This window comes from Phocoena sinus, chromosome 13 (genome assembly GCF_008692025.1).
Source record: "Phocoena sinus isolate mPhoSin1 chromosome 13, mPhoSin1.pri, whole genome shotgun sequence".
Lineage (NCBI taxonomy): Eukaryota > Metazoa > Chordata > Mammalia > Artiodactyla > Phocoenidae > Phocoena > Phocoena sinus.
The window spans coordinates 41,636,984-41,664,274 of NC_045775.1; the positions used below are offsets into that span (position 1 = coordinate 41,636,984).

At 35.6% G+C, this 27,291-nt stretch overlaps 2 protein-coding genes across 18 annotated transcripts in view; one reads left to right on the forward strand and one right to left on the reverse strand.

The window, feature by feature from the left end:
• The window catches only part of NRXN1 (neurexin 1), a 1,148,195-nt gene that overhangs the window by 270,637 nt on the left and 850,267 nt on the right, over positions 1-27,291 (reverse strand). The gene's annotated exons all lie outside the window — the stretch shown is intronic.
• Positions 5,289-6,292, forward strand: LOC116764534 (inositol monophosphatase 1-like). The gene has a single exon (XM_032653237.1). It carries the CDS (start codon positions 5,347-5,349, stop codon positions 6,178-6,180), a length of 834 nt encoding a protein of 277 aa, XP_032509128.1. The 5' UTR covers positions 5,289-5,346; the 3' UTR covers positions 6,181-6,292.

Sequence of the window (27,291 nt, forward strand, 5' to 3'; positions counted from 1 at the left end):
GGCTGAAGTCTTGGCACACCAAGGTCAATATGTAGATATATTCTAATTAGCACTTAAAATAAAATGGCCAGCATCTCCACAGAGAGCTCATTTCTTTTCTTAAGGATTAGTAGAGAAAAAGTTAAAAGACTACTATTAAATTAATAGCACTTTTTATTTTGTTTTTGACATCCAAATGCAAATACCTTTTTTCTTAAGAAGCAGTGGTGAAATAAAATTAAAATGAAAGTTTTTTACCCAGCATAGAATTAAGTACAGCTTGGTGGCAAACGATCAATTGGAGAAGCCATCTAGAATGAGTCATCTCAAAACTTTTAAGAGGATTATAACTCAGCATAGTAGGAAGGGAACATGTATTTGACAAAGTATTAGACCAGCACAGAAGTTTAAGCGTACTCCTGTGTTCATTTTATATATGAGGGAACTGAACTCATAGAGTACTGAAATAATTCAAAGTTAAAGAATTAATTTGTCAGTAGATTTTGGACAAGAATTTGGTTGAGTCTCAACATTCTCTTCACACTATTCATGAAAGATGCCTAGATAATGTGTACTGACTGACCTCTCTAAACTTCACAAACTGAAGGGATACAAAGTACAATAATCTTAAATGAAGTAGGAATAGATTAGTAGAAAAAGGGTGTTGTAAAAATTAGAAGTGAGTTCTAATCCAATGCCATAGTAACTTCAGGTTACTAATTTTTTTAAATGGAAACAATAAACCCTCATTTTGTCCAACCCATAGGACTACGGAGAGACCAAAGTAAGATAATAAAAATGGTGACTATTGCAAGTTATTTCCAATTATTATAGAAAGTTTTGTAATTAAATATCATTTATCCTTAAAAGAGATTAATAGACTACTAATAGCTTTTTTCTAGACCTTTTTTTCTTAAGGCAGAGATGCAATTATAATACGTAAATGAATTAAGAACGCTACACTGAATAGTTTATATACTTTTCTCAGGGATGCATAAAAATTTCTTTATGGATACATTCTAATTTAAAAGATAATTTTGCCTAAAATATGTATGGCTATTTCAAGGCTCAAGTGTATAGGCAATTATCCGAAAAAAAAGCTCGAAGTGGGACTAACAGGCAGTTCCCATATTAACTAAGGCACTATTGGTAGCAGAATATGACTTAAAAAAGAACAATGTCATTTTCTATTGATTTAGTCTCTCTTCTTTCAAACCACGCTAGGCCCTAACATTAAACTCTTAACAATTCAAAAAAAATTTTTTAAACGTTTCCGTCACTCACTTTAATTTTTCTATTCATGTATAAATTCACAGAAAGTTGCAAAAATGTACCAGGAGGACCCCAGTTTCTTCCAATGACAATATCCTGCATAACAACAGTACAATATCAAAATGAGAAAACTGGCATTGGTACAATCCACAGGGTTTATTCCAATGTCACCAGGTTTAAAAGACTTGTGCTTGTATGTATGTGTGTGTGTGTGTGTGTATAGCTCTATGCAATTCTGACATGTGTAGATACATGTAACTATGATGCAGTCAAGATCAGAACTACTCTATCACCATAAGGCTCCTTCTTGCTACCTCCTTATAGCCACACGACCCTCTTGCCCCATTCCAGCCCTAACCCCTGCCAAACCACTAATCTCTTCTTTATATTGGTGTCATTTCAAGAATGTCATATAAATGGAATCATCCAGTCTGTAAATATTTGAGATGGACTTTTTTCACTCAGCATAGTTCCTTTGAAATCAGTCTAAGTTGTTGCATGTATCAATAGTTTGTTCCTTTTTTTTTGCATAGAAGTCAATGATATGGTTGTACCACAATGTATTAACTTTTTAAACAAATTGATGTTTACTTTCTTCCAATATACAATATCATTAAAATTAAAACATAGGCTAAAAATATCTACCTAAAATATAAAGAACAGTTTCTTTATATGCTGTACAAAAATGTACAGAAAGAAAGAACGTACTTCCATAAAGTTTGAAAAAATAACATTCTGAAATAGAATTTTATCCAAAATAGAACTTGGTTTCTAAGATATAAAACTGTCATACGTTCTATTTAGTGGCTCAATTTGTAGCTGCAAAATTTGTATCTATAACCTAGAAAGAGTTATAAATATTTTACTCAGTTTCAGCACTTAATTTAATTCATTTACACATTAGACTAGGTTAGATTATTCAGTGTAATAAGAAATATGGTATAGATAATGTTAGCATTTTATGGTTCATTGTCTTTGAAACAGGAAATGTATTTTTTTAAAGATTGACTATAGATTTTAATGTAACGTTGCTGTGATTACATTTGTCTTTCAGATACATTCTGAAAATATTTTGATTAAATAAATTAGTGAATATCCATTCAATAAAATACTATATAGCAATTTAGAATGATGATAATAGTACACAATTTAATGGTGTGGGAATATATTCGTGAGCCATTAGTAATCGTCATAGAAGGTTAAAAAATTGTTTATATAATATTATTTTATAAAAGAATGCATATAAATGCACACATACATAAAAACATTTGGAATAGTATATACATATTGTGTAGTAAAAATAAGTATTTAAAAAGGGACATTCTGAGCTATTGTTTGGAACATTACTTTTGAAATGCTTTTAAAAGGAACTTGAACACAGTCTGACTTACAAGATCACTATTCTTATATAAAGGACAGAATTTTCCTTTTGCTACAGAGTCAATGTTCTTGTACAGTAATATTATTTTCTTCTTTTTATCCAGTTGTACTTAATTTAATTAGTTAACATGTTTGCTTTATTCATTTTCATAAACATAATTCAATTTTTGAAGTTCCTTCCTATCTTCACCAGCAACGGAATAGTGGCTGCATAGCACTGATTAAACAAATTACTTCAAAACAAAAACCACAAAAATAAAAGACTTCTTAGTTTCTCTAAATATATCAAGTTCAGCTTTTAATAAAGTATTTAGAGTTTGTGCATGCTCCAGTATTGCTCAACTCATATCTTATGATTTCTTTTTCCTTTACTTATTAAAGCTGCTGTACAACTGCTCAGCTATTTACCATTTCTTCCTACATCTTGATTCTTAGCAATTTTTAGTGATATCATAAACTGTAGCATATTACTGATATTATATATAGCCTCGGGTATACTTTTCCCTCTTCTGCCACCACTGGCAACATATAAAAACTGTTCAGGGCTTCCCTGGTGGCGTAGTGGTTGGGAATCTGCCTGCCAAGATGGGGGGCATGGGTTCGAGCCCAGGTCTGGGAGGATCCCACACGCCACAGAGCAGCTGGGCCCAGTGCGCCATGGCTGCTGGGCCTGCGCTCTAGAGCCGAAGGGCCACAACTACTGAAGCCCACACGCCTAGAGCCCATGCTCCGCGACAAGAGAGGCCACTGCAATGAGAGGCCCACACACTGCAGCGAAGAGTAGCCCCGGCTCGCTGCAACTGGAGAAAGCCTGCATGCAGAAACAAGGACCCAACGCAGCTAAAAATAAATAAATTAAAAATAAATAAATAAGAAAAAAAATTTAAAAATAAACAGTGTTCAATCAGTGCATCTGCTTCTATTGCCCTGAATAAAGCTTGCAATTTATGGTGTCACTAATATCTAATTTTCTTTTAAACTGGAAACTTACCTTTCATATATTAAGCACTAGGATTAGTACTTCAAAGGTATCTATTATAAAATTTTTCAATTAATAATAAGGTACTCATAGAATAATGGGATCAATTACTGACATAATTTTCTTTTAATATTTTATATCCATTATCATTTTGTGACCACAAATGTATCTCAAGGACATATTATCGGGGCTTCCCTGGTGTCGCAGTGGTTAAGAATCCGCCTGCCAATGCAGGAGACATGGGTTCGTGCCCCGGTCCGGGAAGATCCCACATGCCACGGAGCAACGAAGCCCGTGTGCCACAACTTCTGAGCCTGCACTCTAGAGCCCGCGAGACACAACTACTGAAGCCCGCACGCCTAGAGCCCGTGTGCTGCAACGAGAAGCCTCTGCAATGAGAAGCCCCTGCACTGCAATGAAGAGTAGCCCCCACTCGCCGCAACGAGAGAAAGCCAAAAATAAATAAATAAATAAATTTATTTTTAAAAAAAGGACATATTATCTTCTAATTTGGAAAAAAAAAGTTGGGCAATTTGAAAGTGATTGTATCAACTACTGCAAGAAAACAAATGTGGATCCTGCACTATTCATAGTGATAATACCACCACTACTACTATTAGTAACAGCTAATACTTACCCAGTGATTACTATCTGTTATGTACTTTAATTCCTTTTGTCCTGACAACAACCCTATGAGTTAAGTGACTTCACCTATTTAACTGGCTATCCTGGTCACACCATCGGAATATGGGGGAACTGCACTTGGACCCAGGCAGTCTGGCTCCAATTATGCAGTGGTAGAGTGGATGTTACAGAAATTCATCAAAATGTGAACTAATTTAAGCTAATCTACACCTGAATTTTTTGGTCTCAAGGTTCCCATTTTCAAACTTGTCCATGTCTGCGTTAATCAGCCACAGCTTAGCTCGAAAGCTGCAGTAGTTCACTAGTTTTCCTGCAGCTGATGAAAGAGTCCAGGTATCATGTATGGACATTTTCTTGGGGCTTTAAGCATCACTTTACCATATTATGAGCTTACCCTAAAGGCTAAGTGTCATATACAAACAAGGGAATACAGATATATAATTTCTAGCTACCCTTATGCCAAAGGTGGTCTACAAATTTTCCCTAAATTTTATTAAAAATTCAAGAACTTATTTCAACATCTCTACTCTTCCATCCTTCAAATTTACAAATAACATTAAGTGCCACAGTTTATACATGGACTAGCATTCTAAAGATGTGACATTTTCCTTTGAAAGAGAATATTTGGAAGTTAGAAGACTTGAATCTGAGTATCATCGCTGCCCTATGACATTAGATAAGTTCCTTAACCTCTCTGGGTTGTACTTTACTCAATTTGGACAATTTAATTATGTGATTTCCATGGCAATGGGCTTTTCTAAGAAATGTCTACAAGAATTCAAGATGAATTAGAGGTTCATTTAGTCATGGCGATCCAAAGGGACACCCATGATCTAGTGCAATTTAGGGAGGTTTGATTATGATCTATTTTCGCCTCTCTGTTCATTAAGGAACAACAATTAACTTTACGCGTTTTTACACTTCCTGAAAACAACTTTAAATGACAGAATGAAAGCTACAAAACTTGACTTTATGATCAATTTGAGGCCATCTTTAGAAAGAATAAAAGTGTCGAGTTAAGCTCTCCGGAAGAGGCCAGCGTTGGATGCGGCTGGTATCCTAGCGAGCCTCAAGCCCTTCACCCCGAGAAGATGGCTGATCCTTGGCAGGAATGCATGGATTATGCAGTAACCCTAGCAAGACAAGCTGGAGAGATGGCTCGTGAAGCCCTAAAAAATGAAATGAATATTATGATCAAAAGTTTGCCAGTTGATTTGGTAACTGCTACTGACCAAAAAGTTGAAAAAATGCTTATCTCTTCCATAAAGGAAAAGTATCCATCTCACAGTTTCACTGGTGAGGAATCTGTGGCAGCTGGGGAAAAAAGTATTTTAACTGACAGCCCTACGTGGATCATTGACCCTATTGATGGAACAACTAACTTTGTACACGGATTTCCTTTTGTAGCTGTTTCAATTGGCTTTGTTGTTTATAAAAAGATGGAATTTGGAATTGTATACAGTTGCATGGAGGATAAGATGTATACTGGCCGGAAAGGAAAAGGTGCCTTTTGTAATGGTCAAAAACCACAGGTTTCATGCCAAGAAGATGTTACCAAATCACTCTTGGTGACAGAGTTGGGCTCTTCCAGAACACCAGAGACTATGAGAATTATTCTTTCTAATATGGAAAGGCTTCTTTGCCTTCCCATCCATGGGATCCGAGGTGTTGGAACAGCAGCTCTTAATATGTGCCTTGTAGCAGCTGGAGTTGCAGATGCATATTATGAAATGGGAATTCACTGCTGGGATGTAGCAGGTGCTGGTGTTATTGTGACTGAAGCTGGTGGAGTACTCTTGGATGTAACAGGTGGACCATTTGATTTGATGTCACGAAGAATAATTGCTTCAAACAATAAGACATTAGGAGAGAGGATAGCCAAGGAAATTCAGATAATACCTCTTCAAAGAGATGATGAAGATTAATTCTAACAGCTTCACACATTCAATCACAGTTGCATCTCTCCAGGTTTACTGATGGTGTTACAAAATTCAGGACACCTGTTTCACTTGAATAATATGATTCGTTTAAATTGTCTTCGATGTCCCGATTAAAAATTGCAACTTTTTCTGTATTTTACTAAGAGTAGGTATGCAAGAATGGCTGAAATGTTTGTTTCATTGTTTTAAAATTTTTTGCGTGTTAAGAATGTACTTTGGGAAAAATATGAAGGCAGTTGATGAGACAGGTATCACATCAACTGAAATAGTCAATTAGCAGTTTAGAGTTTCTAAGTATTTATGAGCCTCTGAAATCTTGACTTAACTATTTATGTGCGTATGCATTCTTAATTAGAAAGTTAACTTTTTGGAAAATTTTTTTTCTTTAGTTTCAAAAGCCATACTTAACTAAATTTGTAAGAAGTATATAATGAGTACTTCCTAGACCAAGGTTTCTTTCTTTGCAGAGAACCTTGTTTTATTAATCAGTGTAGCACCAAACATGGTACCTGTTAAATAGTAGGCAATCCAAAAATAAGCACTGAAAGAATTAATATTTTAAAGGTAGCAATTCCTAGTTGCTACATAAAGTAATGAGCTCATCATTCTGTAATTTTAGTTCAGGTTTGGAAGTAGAAATTATGTAGTCATCCTTTTTATATTTCACATTACCATTCCTTTTAACATTTCACATTACCATGCCATTTCAATTAACTGTACCTATACGTCCTGATACATTTCAATTACTGTACTTCCTGATATCATTTGTTATTGTGGGCATTTCTGCAGTTTATGTGTTTTTCAAAACACTGCATTGCAGTATTTGTTTGGATTTCTTTAAAGTCCATATATAAAAGAGAAGAAACAGTTTCAGAAAAGCACTTTCATCAGGTATCTGATGTAACTACATACTGTATGACACTTTACTAAACTCAGAATTCATGTTTTCAAGATGATCTGGCTGAGCACAGGAACCTGGCGGATATACTGCATTGTTAATACTGAACTATTTCTTTCTTCCCAATCTCCTTATTTACCTTTGTTGATTCTATTCAGCCTTAAAATATTCCTTAATAGTCTTTGGCTTCTCAAACTCAAACAGAAAATTGTTCTGGTTCATAGATATTTTTAAAAGAATAACTTATTGCTTAGCCTTGTCCTTTGACACATGAACGGTATTAAGTTTTGTTATAGGCTCATGTGAGCCTTATATTTGATGAAAAGAGAAGTGCTTCTATAAAGTTTTCAAGACAGGATTTTTTTTTAAGTGTCATGCACGTGTAATACATTAAATATCTATGAACCTAAGATTTGAGTATTATAATTACTGTATTTGTACTGTTGGTCAAATGCATCTCATACTGTATTATTCTAAGACAGGTTGTTTTGCAATTAAATATATTGTGATTAAGAATATGATCATGAATAAAATTTTAACTAAAAAGTAAAAAAAAAAAAAAAGTGTCAAGTTAATATTGGCTCTGCAGATGAAGAGTTTACACAGAACCATTTTTTGTGTCCATTGAGAGAGCAACTGGATAATCTGTGGAAGTCTATTTTCACCCGAACAGTTAAGACCTCAAACATATCCTGGACTGAAGTTCAACCCATGCATAATTAAAAGCATTCTTATTCTGTATTCTATAAATATGCAGAAGATGCAAAATGAGAACCAAACATATTCCCCTGCAGAAGCTACTTGCATCCGGCCAAACCTCACCAGAGATCATTTCAAATATCAATTCTTCATGGGCACAGAATCAGGTTAAAATGATGGTGTGTGATCAGGCTGCTCCCTTTTTTCCCATTGCATTATGCATGATCTCTGACTGCTCATAATATAACAAACTGCAGTGTTTCAATAGTGATTTGCATTCTGTGCTAACTGCACCAGCCATTCCATTTATAGACTAATGGTCTATTACACTGCATATTTGTAATATCACTTTTTAAATTTCCTCTTAATACTACAGCTCTGTTTAGACAGTGAGGAGAAATAGGCTCTTTAAAATATTTACCATTTTATACATAACAAGTAAAAGGTAATCTTACAAAGACAGATTTTTGCCCTGGCATTATTTATTTATTTTATTATTATTATTATTATTTTTTGCGATACGCGGGCCTCTCACTGCTGTGGCCTCTCCCGCTGCGGAGCACAGGCTCTGGACGCGCAGGTCCAGTGGCCATGGCCCACGGGCCCAGCCGCTTCGTGCATGTGGATCCTCCCAGACCAGGCACGAACCCACATCCCCTGCATCGGCAGGCGGACTCCCAACCACTGCGCCACCAGGGAAGCCCCCATTATTTTTGATTCCTTACTCCCCTCTCCCTTCCCTGCCAGGCATTTCCATGATTGCTTCTTATTTTGTTGTGTAGACTGAGAAACCGGCAATAACTGTGCCTGAGTGACTGTTTTAAAGGACAGAAATATTACCTGATAATGGAATTGTACAATAATCCAACTTTCTATTACTGTTAAAGCAACTTATAATATTAATGATTTAAAAATATAATATTAATATAGTTCTTATTCTTATTCTAGAGCCAGTAGAAAGGAATGTAAAGGCAGGATATAGCATCAGTGCTACTGATGGCATCACTCCTTGGATGCCATTCTTACCGTATCTGTGTTTGTGGTAGAATCACTCCCTGAAGTCGAAAAGCGTCCTAATTTCTACAGCTGAGAAATGCCTTAAGATGCCATTGTTTCTATAATGGTAAGACATTGTTACTTCTTAGAATTTCAGAGAAATTTCCTAACACCACCAAAAGTGGTACGGCAAAGAACGTATGTTTACATCTTTTAAATTTTAGTAAAGTTTGCATGATCATCTAATGTGTTAGTCACACTTTGAGATGCTCCATATCAAATAATTTTCTATGGTTTATTTCTACCACGCACCACCCTCATAATCAATCAACAAGTACAGTTAATATTGGCGCAATCAACATAGAGCTAAGACAAGAAAATACACAGTGTACAGGCAGATATACAGTTAAATGTACATAAACATATTCCATATATACAAAAAGTGTATCTACATTCCCTCAACTAATAAATTTAATACTGTTCTTTAACGTCCAACTTTTATACTTTAAAATGCTTTATCAAGTGGTGGAGTAACATGCACAGAATTTTCCTGGTAGACTTTCTCTCAGAAAATTTTACTGCACTTGATGAACATGATTTCAAAGAGAAAAAGTCCTTGAGATCAAATAACCAACGCTTGCTGTCTGAGTGTAAACCCTTTCCATCCTATTTTGTCATCTAGGAAAGGGACTAGACACTTGACTGGGAACCTGGAGTTCTGTCTGGGTGGCTGGGGACATATTCTTATCTGCACATTAATTTAGCAATTGATCATGGACTCTTAATCAAGCAGTTTCTCAGGGACTTGGTTACCACATCCAAAAACGAAGAAGTTGGCATAGATATTCTGTAGGGCAGCTTCCAGCACAAAAAAATGGATGAATCAGAGACATCTTTTAATTCACTTAGAACGTAATATTTTTTATGTCTATGTTAAAGACACTGAATTAATGCAACCTTTCCCCTCTCACTGGATTATTATTTTTTTCTTATATTTTGTTTTAAAAAGTTTTACTTTTTCATTAATCTCCAAATCTCACATTTTCATCCCTGATGACTTCTTTCTAAAGATGATACCAGTGATCAGCAGTCTCCTATTCTCTCTTGTAAGCTTTTTTCCCCCTTTGTATATTTTCTCCCATTCAGCACAGACATGGTTTGAGCTATTTTTCTATTCCAGACAATTCTCCAGTGGGATTTTCATCAATAAATAAAGAGACATGCTGCTCTCACAGCTGCTCAACACCTACCAAACCCCTCATTAGCTTGTGGGCTACAACATAAGAAAATGAAGATATTTTAAATGCCTTCTTGAAAGTCCAGTCACAAAACTACACTTTGCTTTTTAGCATTTCAAGTTAAAGTATCTAAAACTCAACTTCATTTAAAAAAAAAATGTATCAAGGAAAGAACACAGATTCATAGATCCTTTGTTATTTATATCCATTTTATAGAAACAATAAAAAATGCAAGAAGTTGACCTTTCCACATATATTTGTAATCTTTTCAATAGAAAAAGAAATCTTGATTGGTTATTAAGCTAAACTGCTTGTCTTTTCATAGTTTTTATCCAGCTGCACTACAAGTTTTACAACAATTTCTTCTTCATTTTATGGCAAATTTTCTACTCTCCCTATGCCACTATTCACCTGCATCATCATGGAACATGGTTTACATAAACACCAAGCCCTCAGATCATCCATGGGGTACTGCATCACCAAGTAGAAATACTGTAGCTTTAGGTTTCCTGAGGTTATTATGAAGGCTCAAAGGAATAAAGAATCTAGCAGCTGGCATGCTCATTCACATGAAGCCTTAGATCGTTAGGAAAAGAATGGATCACTGAGACCATTTAATCCAGTCCACACATTCTATAGGATAGGGCCCCAGGGGTAAAGTGACTTGTCCAAGGTCATAAAGCTTGCCAGGATCACACACAGGAGAGAAACACTGCTGTAATGTTTCATTCCAGTGCTCTCCCTACTGCATCACACATCTTCCCAAAGACTCCTTTGTACTTTCCAACAAACCAACCAACCAACCAACCAACAAACCTACTCTGGATTATCCCTTAGTATAAATCATGCTAAAATATTTGCTTCATGTGAGATCTCAAGGTTCAAATTTTACATGGTCTCACGTGCTTTGAAAATTTTACCTAGCTACACTGCATGATTCCTTTCTTCTGAAGAACCCTCTTGGGTAAGTGACTGCTTATCAATATACACATTCCGTGAATTTTAGAGTACAGGTATATCTCCAAAGACAAAAGACTTGCCTTTGTCCCCAGAGCCACAGTGGTACACACACTGGCCAGTACTCCCCAGTGGTTGCCCACGGATGGAATGACTGCTGTGTTATCACAATGAAGCATCATGAAGGCCCAGAGCTGAGGACCTGACTGGATGGAACGATCACTCTTTTCTGTGCAACTTTGGAAATGGTTCATACAGCCTCCAATTAGCACCTGTCATTGAGGTATACCATTTCTCACCAAAATATATATTTACAGGACGATTTGATTTCACATTAGTTGAATGAAACAAAATTGCTTCTAGTCAGAAATATGTTTGGAGAGATTAAATCCAAAGGTTCACATATCTATCACTGGCTCCAGATTTCATTAGAATGACTTCAGTCCCAAGATTTCTGTAAAGACTTTTAAAAAAAACTAGTATTTTAGAAATCATATTTTGAAATCAGGCTTGCTTCAATTTAGTCACCGCCTCTCAGAGAAATATAATCTTTTTGAAAACCAAAAAGAAAAAGAAATTTGCATTTAAGAATGTTAAAGGCTTATGGTTTACATAAGGAAATAAAACAAATATAAGGAAGTACACGTGTGCCTAAGTGAGATCTCTCTCTCTGTCCTCCTATCTCTCTCTTACAATCATTCTCTCTCTGACATTAACAAGTGAATGATGAGTATATTCGTGTCTTTATTTAAATATTTTAGTGCAAGCCAAAGTCTTAATGCTATTTCAATGAAGGATTTGTCCATGAATTCTTTCCAAGAGTGGCAAGAGAGCATGCAATCACATTTTTATAATTTATGATATCACTTTGAGGTATAGGAACAAGTACATTAACCGACCGAATGATACAAGACGGTCCACTTCTCTTTTCCTAAAAAAGAGACATATTTCTCCCTGAGAGACTGCACTAAATGCAATTTATTCTCTTTGTCTGGGCGATCTCATAAAACAAAAGTGGAAAATTCATCCTAGAAAATCAGTCATTAGAATACTGTAATTTTATTACTGTTTCTGGACAAATTTTTCTAACATGCCCACAGCCTTCTATTATGATTCACAATGTCTGCAATGAGAAAGTAGATGAGGGGAGAACCCATTAAGAGGCAGTTATACAATACCGCTGGACTCAGCTAATAATCCCTTTACTTTTCATTTTTTATTAACTCTATAGTTTAGTAAATGAAAATCTACTCATTACCTATTGTTATAAATATTTTGATTTAGCAATTGAAATACACATCAATAAACAATACCTACTGGAAGCTCTCTGCAATACTTAACAGCCCATAAATGTATATCATATCATTTGCTGCCTACTTGACTTATTTCTTGGAAATCTAGATGAACTCTTAATCTTAGCTATAATAACTGCTTGTAAACCCAGCGTCATTTCTGCTGCTTTAACTGTTTTATCTACTGTCTGGAATCACAATGAATATGCCTCATTAATATTTCTACAATGAAATAAAGTCTTCGAAGCTATTAATATTCTTTCAGAGAGACTAGTCTTGACCTAAAACATGGACGAGAACACCATAATTGTGAATCTGAATTTTTCTAACTATAACATAAAGTGAGCAATGTTTTGGGGCAAGCATTGTGACAAGCCTGGAGATAGCTACACACAATTTACTGAGAGAAAGCTGAACAGGCTCTCATCGGTATAACCCTTCTAAAAATCTCAGAGCTTTTTTCTCCCACTAGCTAACATGAATGTCGAAAACGTCCAGTATATCAAAGGTTTTATAGCAATCTGGAACACTATCATTTGGTTTCCTCTAGACCATTTCTATAAGAAGTAAATACAACCCAGACACAATGAATGAAATAGAATCTTGGTGCACTGAACTATGGTTTTCAAAAGTAAGAACAGGGCTTCCCTGGTGGCGCAGTGGTTGAGAGTCCGCCTGCCGATGCAGGGGACACGGGTTCGTGCCCCAGTCTGGGAAGATCCCACATGCCGCGGAGCGGCTGGGCCCGTGAGCCATGGCCGCTGAGCCTGAGCGTCCGGAGCCTGTGCTCCGCAACGGGAGAGGCCACAACAGTGAGAGGCCCGTTTACCGCAAAAAAAAAAAAAAAAAAAAGTAAGAACAAAATTTAAACCATTTCAAAGAACTTTCTGGAGACCATGAAACTTGTATTAGGTTAGCAGTGTCTTGCCCCCTCCTCTCTTCTTTCTCGTCATCCTTGCTGTTTTCTTTTTTTTTTTCTTTTTCCTTTTTTTTCTTTCTATCAGTCTACACTAAATAAGAATGCATCACCTAAAAAGTGAAGGTATAGTATTTACCTTTGAAAAGACCTCCCTTCTCTCCCCTGGTCCTCCTTTTTAACTAGGTCTTCTCTGGTTTTTTCCTATTGCTAACGCTCACTGACTAATTTCTGAGACTGATATTTAATGTCCTCTCAAGTATTGTTTTCAAGGTGTATTGTGCTGCATAAGGTCAGTAAACAAATAGCTATTGGCTTCCTACTCCATCCAAGGCACTGTGCCAAGTGCTACGCAAAGAGGTAAACAGCATGCTCACTGCTAGGCAATAATATAATGGGAAGCATAAAATATAATCATCAGAAAGTAGTGCAGTGATTCTCAACCTGCGCTACACAATAGCATCCCCTGAGAAGCACTAAACAATGGTGACACTAGGGCTCTACGTCAATCCATTAAACTGGTATCTAAGGTGGTTAATGACAATGTCTACAAACAAACAATAGGGGCAATAATATTGTTAGGATTCAGTGAAAGATGTCATACATGAGTGCTTACGTGTAACTATCACCTCAAGTGTCCCTAAAGGTCAAGGCTCCAGTGAAGCTTTAAATCCATGTAGCTCTAGGGACCGTAATGCATTAGGTACTACTAATCTAAAATTATTCACTGAGTGCTTTCTCTCACAAGTTATTTCTTCTGCATTTACAGAAGATACTCCACATCTCACTGAACCAGATTCATTAGGAAAAACGGGTATATTAGTTATCTATTGTTGTATAATAAACAGAAAACTAAGTGGCTTAAACCTATAATAAAATGTATAATCCACACTGTTTCTGTTGGCCAGTAACTCAAGAAGATCTTAACTGAGCAGTTCTGGCTCAGAGTCTCAGCAGAGTGCAGTGCAGAGTTGGACTGTGGCCGGAGTCAGCTTGAATGCAGCTGGAGGATCTGCTCCAGGGTGGCTGACTCACAGGCATGACATCACACTGTTTTCAGTTCATTGCTTTGTAGTTTTCTTCTTTGCTACCTATATTTAATTTTTTTTAATTGTATTTTCTCCCACCCATGATTTCTAAGACCAACAAGTCTACTCTTATTCAATAAATAATCATTGAATAGTTCCTCTGTGCAAGGCACTATGCCTCTTATTTTTCAGTCTCGAAGACGGCATAAGTTAAAGGGGAAAAGAGAGATGCTCATACACAGGCACTGCACTTGGTGTACTATGGTAGACGGTACACACAAAATAAACAAAGGGTTATGGTAAATGAAAGGAAGGGAAGATTCATTACAAATGAATGACTACAGGAAGAATTATAAAATAATTTAGCATTGAACACACTGATGAGAAATACAAGTGACAGGTAGGAAGGGAAAGTAGGCTATTTCACTTGAGTCTCTTTTCTGGGACCACTGGTGCCTTTGTTATCCTGTCTCACATGTTTGGCTTCATTAATATGTTTCTAGGATAAAAAACAGTCTTAAGAGGAGCTTATGGATGAATGTAAAGAATATTTTAAAAATACTCCAAGTGCATGTATTAACAGGTAGATATGGGAAAAGATTAGGGAAGACAGACGAAATAGCTTCAACCTCGATAGTAAAACTAAATGCAAAGTCTTTGGTAGTAAGTGACATTAGAATGTGGAAAAGTATGAATTTTAAGTGGAACCAATTACCGTGTTTTTTGTTTCTTTCCCTTTTTTTAATCCTATGGCAACAGTCAACAATCTGGGATGGGGTTGGTAGAGTAAACAGAATGCAGGCCTGGCGATTAAGAATTGCTGGATGTCACTGGGAGAAGGAATTGAAGGTCCCAGAGAGGGCAGCCCAGGAAATGGCAGAAAGATCTCCCGTAGCCTGAGAGGGCACGATGGACGGAAAAACGATGACGAGCCTGAAGAAACAAGGTCGCAGTGCAGGTGAGGAGCTAACAAACCTATTGTCAGGCCTTCTGATAACTGAATTCAAGTAATAATTGAGTTCTTAGGGTCAAAGATTGAACACTCGGTATTCTTAGACTCAAGTCAAAGAGGAATAACTACTTTCCTTGAGTTTTACAAAGGTAACAACAGCAAGTTAAAGTGGCCTAACTTTTTCTTAACAATTTAGCGTAGGAAACACCAACTCTGAAAAACCAACAATCAAATCAGTTCTACAGTTTTTGACATGGATCTTCACGTTCTTGAACGTGTCTTCTATTATTACTAAACGCTATTTTTGTACCAAGGTCTATGTTTGAAGGGTTGAGGTACTTGTAGACAAATAAATTTTCCTCTTTATAGTATAAGTCTAATGTTGAAATTGCGTTTTTAACTATTTCTTTTTTTGTTTTTTTTGTTTTGTGGAGCTCAGAAGAGAGGTCAGGGTTGAAAATGCAAATTTGTGGTCATTATCTAAGAGAAGATGAAAAATGCCGTGTAAGTAAAATGAACACCCTTGTGTTCATTCACTAAAGAACTATTTCTTTAGTTCCAGGTGTAACCAGGTGCTAGGTTACAATAGTGAACAAAAACTTTATGGTACAGGATATATAAGTGGACTTCACTGAAGGTGGTATCAGTCCCTAGAAGGCATTGTTGAAAATGTTAGACTGCATTTGTAAAGTTACATTATGAGGGGGTTATATTCAAATTCAATAGGTAGAATCAGGTACCCTAGTAGACCTACGCCAATGCCTATTAAGGTCCTGCCCCACAAAAAAAGTGTCCTACATCCTATATAAATTTTGACTGTTTCTCTGGATATTCATGTAGGTAAAAAAAAAAATCGATTTATAATGATCTGAGTCTATAACTTAAGTCTGTTTCACATATAAACGGTTTTTTGCATGGGTTTTATATAAACTGAATTTTCCAGGAATTCATCTATGGTATTAATCAAGAAAAACTTAAACTTTGGTTGTTATTATTGTTTTATGTTTTTCTGAACTTAACGAGATTTGTTCGTTATATCAGAAAATCAGAGCATTGACTGCAACGCCACACATGGTAACTGAGTTGATTATTTAACATATCTTATTAGACTGTATTTGTGGCTGTCACATTCACAGTGATTCTGTGTATAGGTGCAAGCAAATGACTAATTAAATGAGTTTTCTCTTGTGTTATCCCCGAGCATTAACGTACTAAAATATATGTATTATTTTATAACTACTGTTATAAATTACTTTTCATTCTCCTTTATCAGAAAGGTATCATATAGATTTTCAAATTGGATTGTATGCAGTTCCTATTAAGCACACATGTCATTCCAGGATAGACAAGGAAGTACGAGAACATATTCGTGTTTGTTTTTGCACATTTTTTTACATATAATTTATGGTATGCATAGTTTTGAGGAATGAGCTGTAGGTACAGTCTACTATAGTGATTAAGAGCATCAAGTTTGAGTAAAGACAGTAGGGAGTTCAAATCTTAACTTTGCCATTTATCTTTTCCTTTTCCCCTTGAACCCTCTTACCTTTTGAATTGCTATATATGGATTTTTCCAGGGGTTATTCTAGACAGTAGGTTAATTTTTGCCCTGCTCTTTGGATACTATCTATTGGCACAAAGGTGTAATCATGCATATAATTCTACCCTAGACATCATGGAGATCCTGTTTTTAATCCACAAAAGATATCAAAATGTTGTGGAAGTCTGTATTCTTAGGATAAGATTAACTTTATATGTCTCAGCCATGTGGATGGAGGACAAGTGTAGATATATGTTCTATTATTTGTGTAACTATGTACGTTATACTTTCAAAATAGTATTTCAAAGAAATACCTACAAAAATCTATAGTTCTTTTCTTTTTCTTCTTTTTTTTCCTCTTAGAGCTGAAAGTTGTTCAATAGCTTCAGCACATAAAATTAGGCTTTCTTACTCCTAGCAGCAGTGATTGGATCAGTTTTCCTGGAGAAAAATAATTCTTAACTCCACGGTGCTTAGGAAAAAATACATCCTGAAGCTAAGAAATTTCAACATAACACTATGTGAAATGTTTCACAAAATATTCTTTTCACAACTTTTCAAATTTCTAATCATGGGTTATGAAGCTTTCAACCCAAAGTTCACTAAAGAGAACCTAAACCTACGTATGAGAAATCCACCATGGGAGAACAACTCCCAACAACCAGCCTTTAATCTTATGCTAATAAGGACCAAAATAACATAAAATGCTGCTACTATCAAGTTAATTTTTAAAAGCAGCATTCAAAATTGTAGAGTTGGTATAAGCCAATTATCTGCAATTAAAGTTTGAAAGAAAATAAATAGCCTGGTTTTGAGTGATGTTGTTGTCCATGGCTATCTTCTCCTTTTAATTTTTTTTTTCAAATTTCCTTTAACAAAGAAAGCATTCATTTAAAATTTAAAAATATAAGAAATATATATGTATACATGTATTTGTGTGTGTGTGTGTGTAAGAAATATAAGAAAAGGGCTAACAGATACAAAAGATGACCTTCTAATTCAAGTGTAGATTTTGGCTCTGTTGGTCCTTCAAGCTTTCCAAGTTGTTTATTTCCATGAGCTCAGAGACATTAGACCACTGACTAATGTGCTGCTCCCTGGGTGCAGTGAGAACATCAACCTTTAAAAGGTGCCTTAAAAATGAGAAGTGTTACATGAATTGGTATTTCAGTTGTGTGTGTGTGTGTGTGTGTGTGTGTGTGTGTGTGTGTGTGTGTATAAACCTTTCTGGATATGACTTACCATTTGGTTGGGTACTTATTTTGGGCCACTCAATTTGTATACGGATGTGTGTGATTTCATGTATGTGAATAAATCTTGGCATTTGGACTATATTTGGGCAAAGAGAAGGTGTGAAATTATACACACAAGGTGGCCAAAAATAGCCAAATGGCAAGCCAATTACATAAATGTAGTCTTGTGTGCCAAAAAATTCTGAATTAGTTATCATAAAATCAGAGTTTTAATCTCAGTTATTATTATTACTACTATTACTTCTGGTGCTACTGTTACTACAACCACGAATCTCTATTGTACACTTATTATGCGTGTAAAATTTACAAAGTTGTACATGAACTGTTCCATTTTCACCCAATAATAATCTTATATGTGAGGTAATTATTATCAATACCATGGAAAGACAAGGAAAATGATGCTTGGAAAGATTAAGTATCTCAGCCAAGTTGCACACATGTAAGAGACAAAACCCAGATATATTGAACTAAACATCAAACAACTGTATTTCATGGAAATTCTGTCCTTAATACATCATGTGACTTTGGACACTTGTGAGCAGCTTTGCATATTACTTTTATTATCTGAAAAATGGAGATGATCATATGTGCCCTAGAATGTGGGTGAAAGTGCCATAAAAATGGAAAGTGATGTAATGCATAAAGGTTTGATATTAAAATATCTTCCCCTTTCCTGTAACCCCAACAGATAATTCACTCTTACATCAACTGTAAGAATAGATATTAATGATCAGTAGAAAACTACACAAAAACACTGGCTCTGACATTAAGTATTTTTTAATTTTAAATATACATTGTAGTTCATTTCAATTCTTTCAGAGATCCCCAAATCACAATGTAGAGAATATATATTGTAAAATTACATACACACACACACACACACAAGCTAATCACTATCCATACAAAAACTTGTATGTAAATGTTCATAGAAGCATTATTCATGATAGCCAAAAAATAAATCAATCCACATGTCCATTTAACTGATAGACAAAATGTGGTATATCCATACAATGTAATATTACTTAGTGTTGAAAAGAATGAAGTTATCCATGCTACATTTTTACATGGATGAACCCTGTAAACATTATGCTAAATGAAAGAAGCCATTCCTAAAAGACCACATATTGTGTGATTCTATTTATAGGAAATGTCAAAATATGCAAAGGAATGGGGTCAGAAAGTAGTGGTAGCTTAGGGCTTGGGAGAGGGAGGGAGAGGGGTTTCTTCTGAGGAGTAGAAAAATGTTTTAAATTCAACGTCGGTGATAGTTGCACAGCTCTGTGAGTGTACTAAAAAACACTGAACTACATACTTTGAATGAGTGAACTACATGATATGTGAATTATATTTCAATAAAGCTTTTTAAAAGCAAACAAAATGTCAACCCCTATCACCCAAAGGAATTTCTAGAAAACTTCCTTATTTGCAAAATTTTCCTCTGCAAAAATTATACGTGTGAGTTCATGTAAGTATATATACAAAATAATAAATTTACACACACATACACATTAATTTTTTCTAGCTAGGACTTTGAAAACCAGTTTTAGGGCAGGTCCTTGCAGTTAAAAGTCTTCATTAGGTGGTCAGGCCAATTTAAAATTATCCACTTTTGGCATTTTCACTATTTCCCATGTGAGAGTATGTCAGAAGATAATAAGATCTCAGAGGACATTTTTTCCTTCTAGTCAGCTGAAATCATCCTGATTTAATTTCAATCCATTTCTCCTTATTATATTCCTTTCGACAGCCTAGTTCCTTTCCCTCCTTGGTGGCCATATCATCTACTTAAACCTGAGTACCAGTATACAACATCCTCTGCAATAATCACACCTCACACAGCAGGTATAAAATTACCTGGGTCTCCCAATAAGCCTAGACATTATGCGCTCTTAGGCTAAGCATCTGAAATAACGTCTGCAAGGTTGTATTTGTTTAGCCTTGATCTAATTTTCACATCATGTTTAAAAACTTGTCACTTGTTAAAATGTTAACAACATGAATTAATGTATAATATCTGTAACATATATAATACATAATTTATATATGTGTATTTAATATATAATGTTTTATATATTATGAATCCAATGAACTTGGTATCTATATCTATCTCTGTGAACCTGGGTATTGCCCACTTTAGAGCCATTTGGCAATACTGAAACCTATATCCTAAGTATACATTAGGTTAAAAATAGCTTCTCTCCTAGCAGCCTTTTCCCAGAGAAAATACATACTCAGAATAAATTCAGAAAAGTATTTTAGATGATGAAATTCACCATGAATTTAATGACATAAAGTAAACAAGATTCATCAATGTAGAGTCCTAAATTTTAGGAGCAGTAAGATTGTGTTCACTAAAACTAATCGCCACATTTTATCTGCCTGACATAAAAAATAAAAAAATCTTCTCAGGTTAGAAGAGATATAAGAATCTATTAAGAGTATAAGAAGAAAAGTACCATTAAATCGCTGTTGAAATACTTTTCATATTTCCCTACTTTGTCACCAAATGAACTTTTTAAAATAATCTCTCTCCAGCTCACCTTTTGAATAATCCCTTACGCACACTGGGGAAAAAAATCTTCTATTTGCAGATATGTATTATACTCCATTACGGTAGCTTAATTTATATTATGTCCCTTAATATTCTTAAAGGAATTTGGCATTATTGTTGCAATTTTAGCAATAAGGAAACAGAGGGTTGCAGATTAGATGACTTGCTTAAGGTGCCATAGCTAGTATATGAGGTAACTTGAATTTGAATAAAGTATTACTTCAAAGGCTATCTATGTTCTTTCAAGCATACCAGTTGTCTCCACAAACGTATCCTGATTATTAAAGATCTAAACTCAAGAAACACATCTTAATGGTTTAATTTCTTCCAATATGTGTTCCAATCTAATAAAATGTTCTGGCTCCTCTCAAAAGTCTGGAGGGCTTATGGCCCACCTCACCTCCCAGAAGCCCTCTAACTTAGCATGTGGAGGTCCTGAACACCTACCGTCCTCAGCTTTGGCCTGAGATAAGTTGAAGGACAACAAGAATAAGCTCATCACACATTCAACTGCACTTGATGACAACACAAATTTTTGTGGCTTTAACCCATATTTTTAAAATATCGAGCTAAGAGATCTCTCAAAATATGGTTAACATTCCTGTGTTAATACGTTTGACGTTTAAACATTTGGGCATTTTTGTCTATTTTAATAAGCTATAAAAAGGCATTAGGTTTCTCACACCAACCCCATTTAACATAAAGACTAAATACGTATAATGTCCATTTCAGATTTGCAGCAAACGTGACATTTTACTTTATTGCATACCACTTATTTCTTCATCCTAAATTATTCTGGCCCAAGCTTTAGGTCAAAAATATGACAATTCATGCCCACAACCCAAACAGAAACAAGATTACAATATTGTGAAGTATTAAAAGAGCAACCAATAAGTATCTTTATAGCCTTCACCACTGGAATTCTCAAGCTCTCTCACAAAGCTATGTATTTTCAGCAAAAAAATCTAGCAAAGTTAGTGTTTCATTTATTTCAGGTTGAGGAAGGGAGTTGACCTGGACCTTAGTGGTTTCTATGAGCACTAAGAATCTGACATACCAACAAATGCCAAAGAGTCTAATTCAATAGTCATTAATGTAAAATGCTAATAGCTACCATTTATTCAGTACTTATGGTGCATCAAGCATTATGCTAGGCCCTTCACAGGCCTTATTTCATTTCATTTCATTTCAGTCTAACCCAGTGAGGCAGACCCATTATTAGAGTCCTCGTTTTACGAATGAGAAGACTGAGGTTTAGAAACTAAGTAACCCAAGATTAAAAAGAGAGAAACTATCAGGACCATAATTCAAATTTATTCTTTAACGTTATGTAATGATATTCATAACAGTTTTGGCCATCTAGATCTAGTATACTGGTATCTATAAGTTCCACCCAGTGCTGACTGGTGCCATGACCAGCCACCAGGGCTAGTCTAGCAAGACAGTATCCCATGAGATCAAACCCCACTGAGAAAGCAGGATGAAAGGTGTATTTCTGTGCCTGGTGCTTGCCTGTTTCCAGTTCAACTCTCAAAAAAAAGGGGTGGCAGGAGAATCTGATGTATAGAAATATTGAGGTTCTCCTGTAGGTCCTGTTTATTCCCAAACCCCAACCAGACACATTCTATCCTCCAAGATCCCTGTGACCCATTTTGTGGACCAAAAAATTAAGGCAGTGTGTCAGAGTGCCTTGTAGGTCAGTGACACCTAACATAAGAAGATCCATGAGTCTTGACTTTCAGAGACTGTGCTTTCCTGTAGGTCTGGCAGGACAGGGAAACACTCGTCTCATCTCTCATCTTCAAAGCAGGGTCTCTCTGCTGAGATTTTCTGAGAAAACCTCAGTGCTCTGTCAGCGCAATTCTGAAAGCAGAGAGGAGCCACAGCCCTAGTGAAGCATCTGCTCCAGGCAGACAGTATCCACCAGGAGACAGGAAACATATGAGGAACCAGGGCTGGGTCTGCCTTCAGCCAGTATCTGTCTGTCAGGACCAAGACTTAGGTACTTAAATAAATCAAAGTCATTGTTTTGGGGGATTTCTATTCAGTTCTATCAGAACCCAGTGTCTACATTCTTAACCACTGAAGTATGTATGTTACTCAGTAAAAACATGGAAAATTTAACAGGGATTTGATTTAGTCTTATTATTAACCAAATAACAGATGTGATTTAGTGTTTTCAAATTGTTTATGCCTGTTCCAATAAAAATGAGTAAGGGGCTTCCCTGGTGGCGCAGTGGTTGGGAGTCTGCCTGCCGATGCAGGGGACACGGGTTCGTGCCCCGGTCCGGGAGGATCCCACATGCCGCGGAGCGGCTGGGTCCGTGAGCCATGGCCGCTGAGCCTGTGCGTCCGGAGCCTGTGCTCCACAACGGGAGAGGCCCGCTTACCACAAAAAAAAAAAAAAAAGAGTAAGATGAGAAATATCATAGATTTAAATATTAGTTGTACTTAACTCTGTAACAATGAACTGTGCGACCACTGTGTGCATTTATTAATGATGTATTAATGCATAATTACAGTACTGTATTATAGCTTTATTAATGCTCTGTTTACTAATAATTATAATGCTGTATTAATGATGCTGTTAATATCACCCTTCAGCTCTCTAATATCCTTCTTCTAACCAAACAGAAAATTATAATTGCTTGGGTAAATATTATCACTTGAAAAATGACAGCATAATAAATATTCAAGTCTAGAAATAACTCAAAACATCAGTACAGTATACTTATCTATTGGCAAATTTCTGAACTATCAATTATATACCTAGCATTTATCACTTTGAGTTCTAAATACCAACTACCTCAAATTAAGTCAACCAGACTTAATTTGATGCATAATAATTTTATCTCATCAAGAAGGAAAGAGAAAAGAAGCACAGGTAACTTGTTTTCTGCAGATTTAATAAACGTGATGTTTGACAATTTCAAGAAAATGCTGTAATTGCACTGCTTCTAAATCCTACATATCCTTTTTGCTCATTCATGGAAGCAAAGCAGTATGAAGGCCTTAGGAGCTACACTAAAAATTCTGCTTATTAGCAAACTGAATCTACTCTATATTCCTGTCCCTGAAACTGTCCCCTTGGATCTAATTTACAAGCTTGGGATTCACTGAGCACTAAGCACATTTTCCCAGAACCAAAAAAATGTGATTTAAAAAAATAATAAAGTTTATGAGTAATCTATACTTTTTAAAGTTTTAACTCATACTACTAACTTCATTATAAATGTCACAGAAACTCTCAGAAGTAGAAAATCAATAGAACAGCAGTTTCAAACTAGCAATCAAAATATATTTTGAATTTGCAAAGAAATAAATGAGTTTGCCTAGAAAAGATCATATCAGAACTTTTATCCCAAAGATTATTTCACTCATTGCATTACTATTCCCCTTTAGCTAAATGGCTTATTTTGAAGGCCTGGGTGTGAGCCGACAACATGATTCTTGTGAAGGCATGGATTTTTTGTCTATTGTGTTCTCTGTTTTATACCCCTAAGAAGGTGCCAAACTTAAAGGTTCTCAAAAAGTAACTATTACTTGAATAAATGGCAAATATACATTTCTAGTATCAAAATTGGAAAAAAGTTGATGGTGATGCTGGGTATCTATAATTTTCTTACTTAAAAGGAAGAAGCAAAGGAAGACGAGTATTCTTAGGAAACAAAAATAAGCTAGATAATCTGGAAAAGAAGTGGGGGCAGAATGAAATGCCTTTGTTGACACCACCCTGTCCCTTTAACCTTTCAGTCTGCTTGCATGATATAAATTTCCAGGGGCAAACAGAAGCCAAATGTGAATTGCTATCTCTGCAAGGGTCACGTAGGGACCAGCTGCAAGTCTTTATGATAATAGTAGCTCTCAATAGTGAGAAGGTCCAAACTCCAAGAATGTTCCTGCTGACTCTAGTTTGAGAAACATCGATTAAAGTTATAATAAAGATATTGTCTTTGAAATGATTTCCCGGTTGCTAATTCCCCTAAGAGATGTTTTGTCTTTACGATGGTTAATAGAAATCAACATCAATACAACGGCTGACAGGCGCTGATTGTTGTCATTTGACGTGAGGACAGTGTTGCACACTCTTGAGAGACCAAGAACCTTAGTTTGAGTAACAGAGGCCAAGTATACTACTAGGAAAGGTGCCTGACTTTTGACCTGGTCTGTAACAGGACACTCTCCAATACTGTGGTGGGAAAAAATGCTTAACTTTAAAATTAACTGTAACTGTAAAATTAATTGTCAGATTATACGTTTTTTCATTCTCTCTGTCTGTCTGTCTCTCTGTCTGTCTGTCTCTCTCTCCTTTGCGGAGCTTGCACATGATTAATACTTTACACATTGCATTCACTCAGCATTCTGTTAAGCAACATTTACATCTTGCTAAATGAATGTCTTGAATGAATGAGTAAAAGCTATATGACTTGAAGAATATAAGAAAGGACAGGGAAGAAAAATTATGGTGAATATACAATTTGTAGAACAACAATGGCACATCTCATTCTCCATATTTTTAAATTTGTAAATCACCTTTAGCTTGTTCATTTCTGCTATAATCAATATATCTATTCAATAGAATAATGAGAAAATATAATAGGATTTAGAGGTTCTTCTGTCCAGTAGCTAGCTAATGCTTTAATTCTGTCCAGACTCCCCTCCAGGGGGACTTGTGGTACTCACTACCTCTTGAGGCACTCAATTCCACCTCTAAACCCCTGCAACGGTTAGATATTTCTCCAAGTAAATTAATTATAATGTCTCCTCGAGCTGTCACCTACTTGTTCAAGTTCTCTCCTTTGGGGCTTATAACAAAGAATCCTGATTGCTTCTAAGTTCTTTGAAGATTCTACAATTTAACCTGGCTTCATGGTTTTTTATTTTCTCCTGTTAGCCTCTGAAGATATTCCATTTGGAAAATGTGACAAACAGAACAGTACACAAGACTCCAGCAGAATGATCAGTATAGATAAGGGGAATTCATCTTTTAAAAATTTAATGCATCTTAAAATTGATTGGTTTACTTGATAGGCTCATAACACTACTGACCTATATTAACTTTATGCTGATTACTAAGGTGTAAGTTTATTTGTTTGCTACTTACTTTGTGTTATACTCAAATGCAGGCCTTCATTTTTATAGCTGTCAACATGATGTTTTGGATGTGACACTTCATCCCAGCTTGGGATACTCACATATTAGCCATGACTCCAATACTCATCTCACTTACAAACTGCATAACGACATGTTCTGTATTTTCATTAAGGGTACTGGATAATTTTCATCATGCCAGGGCAAGGATAAGACCCTTTAGGAAGAACTAGGGAATCTCTCACTGTGAGTATGACCATTCTTGAACAGAGGATTATTGCCCCTAAATGGGACATTAGCACACATGCCTATCTTTCTCAAGTGGCTTGCATAAGAGATACATCAGCAAATTGCTAAGACTAAATCTTTTCAGCTTTTTCTAATCCAAACCGCAACTTTATTTTCCATACTTTCAGTATTCAATGGGTAGCTTATCAAATAATTCGGATCATATTTGCCTAGGAAAAGACTGATGTCATCATTAACGTGACTAATATCAGTAGGAATCATGGCAGGTATAGAAAAAAACTCCATTACCTACTTATAAAATAGTATTTTTAAGGTAATTTGAATTCAGTCTTTATTCTAGGCACTTCCAGCTTTTAAATATAGAAGCTTAACTCTTCTGATTGTTCTTAAGACTTTCTTAAGCATATCTCCCCAGATTTCATACAAAGTCTGGCTCTAAGATAATGAAACTGCTTTTTTGCATGATTTGGGGGAGCCATATAGCTTTATGTTGCACTGTGATGCTTTTAATGTTCCAAAGTACATCCACATCCTCTATTTCATTTGATCTGCAGAATAATTCTGTGAGGTAGATAGGGAAGTATTATTAACCTGATTTTATAAACTGATGCAAGGTGAAATGAAATATGCTGCATAGCTAGGACTCAGCTCACTTTAATATACCCAGGTCACTGATTTGCAACCAGAGCATTACCTGAATTCTACCTATCACAGAAATGAGATAGGTGGCTGTAACCCTCACAAAATTCATTTCAGATAATACTTCATTTATGCAATTACCTTTCTATATTCTCCCAACTGTTGGAATTATTTTTTTCTGATGAGCATTTCCTTTACTTTTTCTTACAATGGCATTATTGTTCCTTTACATTCTACCTCCCACCCACTCCTACTCCCATTTCCCTATCTGATTGAATATGCTGGCTTCTTTCTAGTCTTGTACTAAAAGGAAAAGGTTATTATAAGGATTTCTGAAAGCAAAGAATACTATGCCTTTATTATACCCTTGAGGTACATTTTAAAATAGAGACTAGTTATAAATACAGATCATATGCTATGGGTCAATGTGCTTCTTCAAGATCAACAAATGAATTCCATTCATATTAACGTGACCCCTATCAAGTGCGAATATTACAGTTCCCTGTACCTAAGATGATCTCAATCAAAGAGTACTGGGGAAAAACATTTACAAATTAAAGTATGGTAGAAAATTAATTGAACTGAAATCAGAAGACCTGAATTTTCACCATTGTTCGTCCTCTTACTAATCATGTCATTTATACGCTCTAGGTCCACTTTCCTATTCATGAAATAGACACAAAAACTGCTTTCTGTTATCTTTTGGGGTTGTTTTAAACATTATGCGTAAAATGCTTTGAACTATAAAACAATATATAAAATATGAGATCATATTAATAATGATAGTGGAAAATCAA

What these genes read in the sequence shown, in the direction of transcription:
- LOC116764534 (XM_032653237.1), top strand. Translation starts at nt 5,347, where the DNA reads ATGGCTGATCCTTGGCAGGAATGCATGGATTATGCAGTAACCCTAGCA.